General features: G+C 44.3%; 1 protein-coding gene across 1 annotated transcript; it reads right to left on the bottom strand.

Moving 5' to 3' along the window:
* Positions 1 to 250: 250 nt before the first annotated feature.
* LOC126051526 (saccharopine dehydrogenase-like oxidoreductase) lies at positions 251 to 6,579 on the bottom strand. The gene is made up of 7 exons (XM_049830852.1): positions 4,844 to 6,579; positions 4,181 to 4,298; positions 2,900 to 3,019; positions 2,746 to 2,802; positions 2,093 to 2,204; positions 1,174 to 1,255; positions 251 to 442 (listed from the first exon to the last, which is right to left on the bottom strand). The coding sequence occupies exons 1-7, from the start codon at positions 4,987 to 4,989 to the stop codon at positions 337 to 339; spliced, it is 741 nt and encodes a 246-aa protein (XP_049686809.1). The 5' UTR covers positions 4,990 to 6,579; the 3' UTR covers positions 251 to 336.
* Between the last annotated feature and the right edge of the window lie 4,420 nt (positions 6,580 to 10,999).

Here is a 10,999-nt window from a genome sequence, read left to right on the forward strand (position 1 = left end):
GCCAAGCAAGAAGGCTGTGGCTGATTGTGAAGCAGATGCCATAGTGGTTCTCTTAAGTAGTAGCTTAAAACTTAGCTAGAAGAGATCAAAGAAAATTCTAGAACTAGTACCCAATAAGTCACTGATTTAATATGCTTGGGAACTAAAACTCAAGCCCCTTCATGGGCTTGCTCGCTATAGCAAATAGTACTGTAACTTTTAACTCCATTTTTCTTCTGTTTCTGCTGTAAACAATAGCACACTGAAACCATTTTATGATTAGGCTTTTACAGCCAAATGAGTTTTATTGGAGTTAGACCCAGGAAAGGGGTTAGTTCATACAGTTATGTTTTGACTTCAGAGTTCAGGCTTGCTAATAACAGAGAACTCAACACCACGTTTGTTGAGGCGATCGATCGGTTTTGTTTTGGAGAAAGCAGCTCCTGGAGAATATACACCACCCCTGTTAATGAAAAGCAAGAGAGAAAAACAGTAGTGGTACAGTGAGTGAGACCTTTCATTTATTTATTTATTTATTTATAAGTCAAGGATGTATATAACTGCCTGAGAAAGAAAAAGCCACTCTCTCCCACAGGAGAGCGTGTGCAGAATTTAGCAAGCTGGTTATATTCATAGGTTTGTTTCTGCAGCCAGCAAACTCAAGAGAAACCATTCCATTAACTGGAAATGCAGACACTGATGCAACAGATGCAGCAAAAGCATTTCTAAAGACGTATGACTACATCTTTTCAAACTGAAAGGCAGATGAAGAGTAAATGGCTGTGAATCAGTATCTGAAGGTTTCACGTATTATTTTTATAATGACCTTACAATTATTACATATATTACACGTTATTACATAGGTGTATTACGATTACACGCATAGAAGTATACTGAAATGCGGTGGACTGACCTTGGCTGAATGCCAGGTGCCCACCAAGCCGCTCTATCACTTCCCTCCTCAGTAGGACAGGGAGAGGAGAAAATCATATGGAAAAAAACCCCTCATAGGTCAAGATCAAGGTGGTTTAATAAAGCAAAAGCAAAGTGTGTGAAGTTATCTCCCTTGCACAGCCATTTGGGTGAGGCAAGACAAAAATCCACAGGGTTATGAGATCTGTAGTTTCCAAGAGAAACATACACATATAGTAGTTTTAGGGGAGATCAAGCTGTTCTGCATGGGAAAGTACTTACCGTTTAGGCAGACAAGCTGCATCCTCCAGAAGAGATACAGCTGCTTGAACCATTGCAATTGGTATAGCAACATAGCCAGGCTCTGACAAACAAACAAACAAACAAAAAAAACAAAACAAAAAACCCCAAACAAACAATGTACAGCGTGTTGAAATGTAGAATGTAATCTCGCTCTTACCCACAGCGTGCTGAAGAATAATCTCTTTGGCAACAAAACAGCCTTCCCCATTTAAGAACAGCTTTTTTACCTTGTAACCATCCCAAGTAGCTGGTGAAGTCCTTAAGATCTAATCTGGACAAATACTGCTTCAACTACAGGCCTATAACCACACAACAAGCATGAGCGATCACCTCACAGGTGAGAGAGGGCTCTCCATTACAGCAAGAGCTTTCCCCATTCTGTGCTTAAATTCAGACTTTTGCTGTGAGACTGTTGCATTCAGCAGTTATTTAAAGAAGCTATGCTTCATTAACTCCTTTCTGAATGCACATTCTTGCTGTCTCCAAACTTGACTTCAGGTGTCACCTCCCCTCAAAGGAATGACCTGAACACAGGTATGTTATGGCTAGAAATGATACTATGCCAGATCTGCTTCCGTTCACTCACAGGGGACTGGAAATAAACAAGTAGTAAGTCCAGGCTGCAACAACTGAAAACTAACCTTAAAGCACTCTCCCTTTAACTGCTCTACTCTGCAAAAATGAAAAATTGGAACAGGGAAAGTCAGAAGGAAAGCGAATGACAAGGCAGCAAATGAAGTGGCTGTGAATGCTACTATCCAAGGTAATACTCTGTAAAGGCTGCTGACTTTGTCCATGCTGCAAGCGCTCCTCAAGGGTGAGTAGCAGTGGAACCATAAACTTCTTTTCAAGCAGGGAATGTAAGGCAAAAGCAGTAAGCTGCTACTGACATACATACCTGGTCCTTTCACTTCAGTGCAGATCTTGACATTTGGTTTGCCATACTGGGGGTCTTGCCCCTCACTGTAACCCTCGCCAAAAAAAGTCATTGTAAAAGAGGTTCCATCCATCTGTAGTGGACAAGACAAACGTGGCCACCAAAACAGTAACTCACTTCTATCAGGCAAGCACAAGTAGTAAATACAGGTGTCTATTATGCCACAAATACTATCATCTATCTAAATATGAGAAGAGTTATTGGGAGTTATTGCTTAAAAGGTACAATCTCATCTAAATTTGTAATCACTTCCCCTTTGTTGGAACTGTTACTGTCCTAAAGTCCATTTATTCTCTCAGGGCTTTCAGTCCTGGGTTTGTACTACTCAGTCTCCCCCTGTCATCACCGTTGACAGATGTGAGTGCTGTGAGCCATCCCTGTAAATACATCAGACCCAGCAACATGACCCATTTTCTCCTGGTATGAGTTGCACATACTCTGATGTCTAATAGCAGAAGGCATGATGATTTAAATATTCAAAGCTAACTGAACAGGCACACACAATGTGCATTTAGAAATTATTTCTTTGGGACTAAGCAGCTGACTCTAGATTACTAGTCCACCATTATCATAACAAATCTATTCAGTAATTGTGATGGAAAACAGTCAGCTACCTGTTTCTGGGTTGGTCCTTTCTTTGTGAAGAATCCAGCAGAGAAAAATTCCGGGTACTATATAAGAACAGGGGAAAAAACCAAACAAACAACAGTAAACTAGAGGGGGAAAAAATATCCAAACACTTAATTCTTTTGTGTTCTGAACACTTACTTTTGTCAGAAGTTTTCTTCCAAAGCTCAACTTCACAAGAAGAAGAAATAAAATGCCAGCAAACATCAGCTTGATAACAGAGCCAAGACCACCTATGTTCACATAAGCGCCATACTGCACCTGAGGCAAAACCATATTTCCAGTGGTAGAATTTACATTAAAATTTTTGCATCAGTTCATTTGTAAAAATGAATCTACCCCCACATTAGGATGCAACTGCTTGATACAATAGATAGCTGTTTAAATCGGGCCTTAGACAATTGTCTTGGTTCTAAGCAACTCTCTGAATAATGCTTCACTTTGTAATTCATTATGAGAAGACAGTGTAACTACAGAATGGCGAGGGAGCGAGCATGGTAAACAAGAGTGGAACACTTTAAAGAAAGGTGCATTTTGGTATCCAATTCCAGGCTGCTTTCCCAAGATCTTCCTTTCCTCCCCTTACTGCTTTAGTTTAAGACAAACTGACGCCTTCCTTTAGAATTTTGGAATAGCAATGGGAAGCCTTTCTCATGAGTAGTTTCCAAGTATATTTTCAGAGCACTGTCTCACCTTCATCTCTTAACTGATGCCTGTGATTCTGCACAGCTGTTCTATACGTTGTTGGGGCTGGTCTCCTCTCAGGAAACCATGGAAAACAAAAACTAAACACGACCACCGCTTCACCTTGCCTTTACTCTGCACACCAGAGACCCAAGCATCAAAGACGTCTCCAGATACAAATGAGCAGCATACGAATTCTTTATCAGAATGTTTACTACACTGACCTGACCTGACCATAGTTGCACAGACTACAATTACAATGCTTTTAGAAGCTCCACTGATTAAAACAAGAAAAGCCTCTGCACAGGAACAGAATTTAACGTATTCATCATTCCCCAAAATAAGGAAGCCTACCTTTCAAATATTTCCGTGACTCAAGGCTTCCATTCCCTACAAATACAGGCCCAGAAATCAGATAGCATAAGAACCCTACGAGAGACTCTCGTATCTATTATGCTAGCAGCAATAAGCAAGCTCATCAGGCAGAGCATCGAGTAGTATGAAAGAGGCCCGTGCACCCAGAAGAACCTGGACCACATCAGGTCAAACAGCTTGCAAAGGAGACCAACAGCACCAGCCTCCTTCTTTACAGAAGCAGAAGCACATCGCAGTTCGTTACTATTTACCTAACTGCAGAAGCCCTACTACGCAGATCTGCACTAAGAACAGTTATCACATAAAGGAAAGATGCGCTGAAAATGCTACTAAGGACATAGTATACCAAAACCAGTAACTTACAGGTGTTTCCTGCAACTCTGTGTGCAAGTAACACTGAGACCGTTTCACAACGGAACCATCAGATCCCATGAATCGAATGGAGTACTCTTTGAATTCCTGATTGTAAAACACAAGTCCTCTGCCAATGGAAAAAAGAAAGTCAGAAAAAATGTTCACATGTTCACGCGTGCTGAAAGAAACAGATCATAACAGCCCTACCCATACTGGCTTTTTCCTCAAGCATTTCTATGACTTCACCTCCTTCCACTGAAAGCAAACCATTCCAAATTTATCCCTGGCTCAACTCAAAATCCCATGCACTACAGCGAGGATGAATTTGATAATCAAAATAATACTCTCCTCACATTTCTTTTTTCCTCCTACCAATCGCTTCTGAAATCAAACACAAAAGTTTGCCATGTCAACAAAAGTCTCTTAGAACAAGTTAACTTTGAGAGCCCGTAAATGCTGGGACATGTTCTCTTTTTTTTCAGTAAAATAGGAACAAATCAGTAAAACTGAACTTATCTTCAATTCTACTAGATGAGTATCTATCCATTCATATTACACTGAAGTCCTAAATGCATCTTTTTAGTATTTAGCAAAGCAATATGTTGCCAACCTATGTAGTGAATACTGGAGCTGTTAGAAGACAGCGTGTTTCACGTCTTACGCTTCTTATACCTGCTTCTAAGTTTTGCACCAACTACTGGAACAGGGGCATATCCTATCTTTTTTCGAAGCTTCCTCAGGTTGTCTTGATCCGCAAGGCCATAAACCGCTGACTTCCAGGTCCCATCATGTGCACAAGAGCCCTGGCAACATACCATGAAACCGTAGTTAATTCAGCATCTGAAGGTTTCATGTATTATTTTAATAATGACCTTACAATTATTACATATATTACACATTATTACATAGATGTATTACGATTACACGCATAAAAGTACATTGAAATGCGGTGGATTGACCTTGGCTGAATGCCAGGTGCCCACCAAGCCGCTCTATCACTTCCCTCCTCAGTAGGACAGGGAGAGGAGAAAATCATATGGGAAAAAACCCCTCATAGGTCAAGATCAAGGCGGTTTACTAAAGCAAAAGCAAAGGCCGCATGCAGAAGCAAAGGAAAACAAAAGCTTTATTCTCTACTTCCCATCAGCAGGCGATGTCCAGCCACTTCCCGGGAAGCAGGGCTTCAGGACACAGAGCAGTTGCTCCAGGAGGCAAACCTTGTACTAACACATGCCCCCCACCCCTCCTCCTTTCTCGTAGCTTTTATCACCGAGCAGACATCATATGGTACGGAATACGCCTTTCGTCAGTTTGGGTCACTACCCTGGCTGTGTCCCCTCCCAGAATCTTGCCCACCCCCAGACTACTGGGTGAGGGCGGGGGGAAATATTGGAGAGCCAGCCTTGATGCTGTGCGAGCACTGCTTAGCAGCAGCCAGAACGCTGGTGTGTTATCAGCACCTTTCTAGCACCAGTACAGAGCACAGCACGATGAGGGCTGCTACGGGGAAAATTAACTCCATCTCAGCCAGACCCAATGCAATCTCCACCCCTTACGCCATACCATTTGTGTCATGCTCAGGTCCCACGGAAGTTAATACAGAGAAGATTTTATATTTATTTTTCTATATATATAAAAAACTGCCCCATTGTATTTAATTCTCGTTACTAAATCCCTTCTTACCAGCACTTACAACTTATCCTACATACTTAAACCACCTTTATACCCAACATACAGATTTATACACTCTCATTAACTACTATTCCCTGTCCTTTAACAGACAGATATTACTCTCCCAATCCACGCACTTCCTCCTCTCCTCCCAATGCTCATAAGAACAGGCTATGACTTGGGCCCCATCTGGCAATATGGGTGCTCAGGACAGGACAGGAGAAGCAGTATGTTCCATTGCTGGGCACCAACACTGTCTTGGTTTGGGTCATCGTTGCATTATTTCAATAATGACCTTACAGTTATTACATACATTACACCTTGTTGCAATTATTATACTTTAATGCCTGTAATGCTAATACATGTACCTTGAAACATACCCCCCAAACAAAACAAGCAAGCAAGCAAAAAAACCCACCAAACGGCCAAACACTAGGATTACTGGCAACACACTATGTATCTGTTACAGTTTATTTATGTATGAATCCTTCCGACATCTCTGCAAATATTATTTCCTGAAATGGCTTAACACAGCAAACTTTAGGTAGACAGCCTATGCAAACGAACCTTACAAAAGCGTGTTTGCTCGGCATACTTCTGTTAGCTCCTAAAGTTCTTAGAGCCATCACCAAAGAACTGCCAGCTTGTTCCTTGGTCTGAATTAATGTAACAACAGTTATTCTAATGGGCTACAGTGAAGTCACCACAAATACCTCTCAGTTTCCAAGAAGGCGTAAACCAACCAACCTCAGGCCCAGATTTCACCTTCAGGAAACTTTCAACAGCAGTTAGGGTACCTTTAAGGGAGGAGAAAACATGACTTGGCATATACAGTCATTAGTTCACAAAGCCAGAGTACACTCTGGTAGACTCAAACAGCAGGCCACTGACACTGTTAGTTGAAAAGGCAGAGTCACATCTTTACCTCAAAGTAAAATAAACTACGATTAAGTTCCACAGCTCTTTTAGTTAGCAAGTATCAAACTTCTTACGTAAAGTACTTCAAGAAGCGTCACCAATATTAGCTTTACTCGCTACATTTTTCATTTGTCTTATCCACTTAATGACATAATAAAAATAATACACACCAAAAAAAAAAATAAAGGAAAGGAATATTAAGAGCCATATTCAGTTTTCCTCCAAGTTTCAAAATTAAGGATGACGTAGGCTGTGAAAACTGAGATGGACTTACAGATTTTGGTAGACCTTAACTACAAAAAAACCCAAACCAGCACCTTTGTGCTGCTTTTTGCTGCCCGGCTGCTCTGCCGTGCCACTGGCCAAGCTGTTTCATCCCTTGTAGTACTTCTCTTCTTTCTGTATTTTGCTCCTTGGTGAAGAAGAAAGGGGTTAAGAAGAAAGTTAGCATTTTTATCTGCTCTCTTTCCCCGCTGCTCCTCGTCTCGTTAGTCTCTGATGTTGGCAGACACGGGACTTGTTGCTAATTGGAAATGGGTAATCTGTTTCTCTTGAGCTGGGAGGGGATTTTGAAGATGGTGTATGTGTCAGAGCACTGAATTTTTAGCTTTCCTTCTAAGGTTTATGCAGTTTGCCACTTGCCTGCGAACTACTTTCCCCTGTACCTTCCTCCTCATTGGTCTGGAGCCACGTGGCCAATTTCAGACAGGTTTGATGCAATGGGCAGGAAAAAAACAGGAAAAAAATGAGCACAGGGGAAGACAGACCTCATTCACTTTAGCGGCTCATGGAATAAGCTTGTTTAAACTCCTTGTCTAATGGCGATGACAGAAGCAGAGGCAAATGACGCCTTTATCCTGAACGTTGCAAACGTCTTAAGTCTACAGATGTGAGCTCTCAGTGCAGATTAAATTTGCCTGGCAAGTGGAACTCTCCGGGAATGAACTTCTCACCATGGTAAAGCCCCAACAACTCCCCCGTGCTCCGCCATAGTCGATCTTAATTTTTGTTCTATCCTTACTAAGCGTAACGTGGTTTTTTTTCTTGTGCTGGTCACACATTTTGGCTCTCTAAAACCAGGAAGCCTGGTGGGCTCAAGGTAAGAGAAGAGCAGCAGCGAGGTTTTTAAGTGGACGGTTTGAAGCTGGTGCCCTGGGCTATTTACGCACAGGTGGAGAGGTTAATGGAACACGGGAATAAGATGAGAAGAGCAGCTACGACTACCGTGAATGCCACCAGCCGTCGGCCTCAGGGGGTCGTCACCATCCAGTTGGAAGAGGTGTAGTGTGCAGGCACTGTTTCCACCGTTCAGGATAGCTGTTTAGCACTCTGAATGAACTCGGTCCTCTTAGATGCACCGTCAGAGGAACTCGTGGAAGTTCGTGCAGACGCAAAACGCAGGGTGGCTCTGTTTTACCTAGACCCACCCTTGTTTATTGGCACCTCCACGACAGCGAGCAGGTGAGAGCCTGTCGGGTTGCCTCACCCCGGGCTGCAGGGCCAGCCTTGCCAGCCCACCTTTTCGGCGCTTGCACGCTGCCCGCCACTGCTGCTCTCGGAGCGGGGATCGCCGAAGGCAGAGGTGTCCGAAACCACTGCCTGCCTGCAGGTTGGCTCCGTCTTTAAGATCCTCTGTGTGCCAGAGATTACAGGCGGTCTTTGAAAATCTCTCGCTGGTGTCCAGAAATAACCTACGGTGGTCCCTGTTTCTCTCTGGCAGCTGCTGCTTGCCCGTGAGCGCTCGGCAGAACTCCTGGGCTCGCGCTAACCAGCAGCCCTGCAGGGAGCAAGCTCACAGGGCACGGCACAAGGGCGGGGCAGTCTGCGGCACCGCCCCGAGCCCGCGTGAGGGAAGGCCGCAGCGCGGCGGTGGCAAAGACGTGACCCCAGAGGGTCGCCGTGGCCCGAATCCTGCTGTCCTCGCTGTGTGTGCCCCCGGCCAGGCGGAGGGGTGCTGGGTGAGCCTGGTGCTGCTGCTGACGGGCGGCTGAACCACCTCAGAGCAGCCGGGCCGGGGGAGGCGACTGCTCGCGGCTCTGCTCCGGACAGCGGGCCTTGCTGCTGTCGTCGCTCCCCCAACGCTTCTCCTCGGGAGACTGACACCGGAACTACCGTTTTCGCTGAAGTCCCCTGTCGACAGAGCTGGAGAGGGGTCTGCAGAGCCGCTTACGCAGGACGAGCCCGGGCTGGGGCTGGTTGAGGAGGAGGGGGCTCCGGCTGGCCCGGACGTGCGTGACCCGTCTCTGGAGCACACGCGAGCTCAGCTCCCCACGGCTGCTGGCGCAGGCAGCTCCGAAAGCTGCTCAGCCCTGGCAGGCCCGGCCAGTCCTGGGCTCCTCTGGGACGGGGATGGGAGGGAGACGTCGTCTTTGCAGCCGGGGGAGGTTGGGAGCCAGCGGTGCTTCCATACCCCCTTTCCGCGGGTGCAGGGGATGAGCGGCTTTGTCTGCTGCTTAATCCTGAGAGACGGTAGGTCGTTTGCTTTGTGGTCCTCGTATTTAAAGCAATTCGTCGTATGTCAGGTGTTCCGATAGCGGTAACTGTCACAACCTATTTCCTCTGCGTTTCTGCGGAGTACCGTTTTCTGTATCTTCCTTCATAATGTCTGAGCGACGGATTTGGTAATTTTTCCTGCTGTTGATACCGTATTGTAACAGATTTTTCTCGATGGAGCAATCGCCAAACAGCCAGTTACAAATCTGGCGGACTTGGCAGGAAGCGAAAGGCAGAAATCCTCTGAAGGACCTGCAGGAGACAGGCTGAAGGAAGGCAGGTGGGTAAATCTAAGTCTAACCACATTAGGAAATGTCACCAGGTATTTTTCTTCCTCTTTTTTGTTTGTTGTTTGTTTGTTTGTTTGTTTGTTTTTAAAATCCTTTCCTGTGAAGTAAAAATTAAATTCCTGCAGGTGAAAAATAGTTTTCCCTCCTTTCAGGATTCCTTGCCGTCTGGCTAATGAAGTTACTTAAATGAATAAAGCCTGAGATGTCCATAAGCGCAAACATACTGAAGCATGTGCCTAAGCATGAATATACGGAAGTTTCTAATCTGGTAGCCTCTTCCCCGCCGCCAGCCCCCCAGATTTGCTTTTCATAGTCATGCTTCTACTTTTCACTTTATTTTCCCTTAGTGCTCTGGCTGAGGTCGCTGCAGGAAAGAGGGCGGTGCATATCCCATACAGGGACTTGGTCCTGACGAGACTCCTGCAGTCTGCTCAGGGGGGAAGCAGCAGGACCATCATGGTAAATTGATTCTTGAATTTATAACCCGCTTTGCCCATTGAAATAGAATTGTGCGGCTCGGACATTGGTGAAAGGGAGTGTAGTTTAAAAGTTGACCTTGCTTCCTGTGCAACATAAAGGGGAGATCCCCTCTGCTGGTCTCAAAAGCTTCTAGCCACTACTAAACGCGTTACTCAAATGGAGAGCACTTCTGTTTTCGGAACAGAAATGTGGCTGGCACAAAAGAGATATCTCTGTCTACGTTAGAGATACAACCTCCGTTTCTTCTGAAAGAGTTTTCTGCACATCTGTGAAAATTTATCGACATCTAGGTAAATGTAGCTATAAAACTCAGAAGCACCTGTTTTATATAAAAGCCGTGTTCTTTACCTACCTAAAACTAGGCAGCATTATGAAACAAGTCCTTTTTTCCCTGAATTCTGAGATTATTGTTTGTGCTGTGCACCAGCGGTTGCATGCCTAAATGAGATGAAACTCCCCTAGGTTCTTCCTTGTCTCAGGTGAATTAACTGTATGCTCCAGCATCTTTGAAGAGGTAGTTTTTAAATAGGAAGTGCAATTAAATGAAAGATGGAAGAATATGAACAGAAAATGTGCACATGTGAAAAGGTTGACTGTAAATGCTGATACTCTCAAAACAGCTTACCTGGGTTTCTTCAAATGCTAACTTGCGTAATTCATCGAAGATGTTTTGAACAAATTGAAGGACAGATTCCTCAATTACTACTTGTACAAATACCATCAAAGTGGTTTTGCGCCTTTTTTTTTTTTTTTTTTTTTTTTTTTGGGTTTGTGAGAACATTAAGGCAGAGTTAGCAGGATTCGAGCGCCTTCAGTATCAATTTTTGCAAAAACCACCTCTGTCTTCTCATCTTCCTTTCTGTCTCATTTCTCTTCTGGCACAAGTGTTAGAAAGAGTTAATATATGGCCAGATTGCTAAGATACCTGGGTTCTCCTTTTCTATTTGAGCACTTAATGGTCTATCTTTCCACGTTA

This window comes from Accipiter gentilis, chromosome 28 (assembly GCF_929443795.1).
Source record: "Accipiter gentilis chromosome 28, bAccGen1.1, whole genome shotgun sequence".
NCBI lineage: Eukaryota > Metazoa > Chordata > Aves > Accipitriformes > Accipitridae > Astur > Astur gentilis.

Bases quoted from the DNA above. Each gene is read 5' to 3' on its own strand.
- LOC126051526 (XM_049830852.1), bottom strand. From the start codon at position 4,989: ATGGTATGTTGCCAGGGCTCTTGTGCACATGATGGGACCTGGAAGTCA. The intron at 3,020-4,180 runs GTAAGTTACTGG...GTTTTGCCTCAG, and splicing joins CAGAGTTGCAGGAAACACCT to GTGCAGTATGGCGCTTATGT. The intron at 443-1,173 runs GTAAGTACTTTC...TTTCATTAACAG, and splicing joins GCAGCTTGTCTGCCTAAACG to GGGTGGTGTATATTCTCCAG.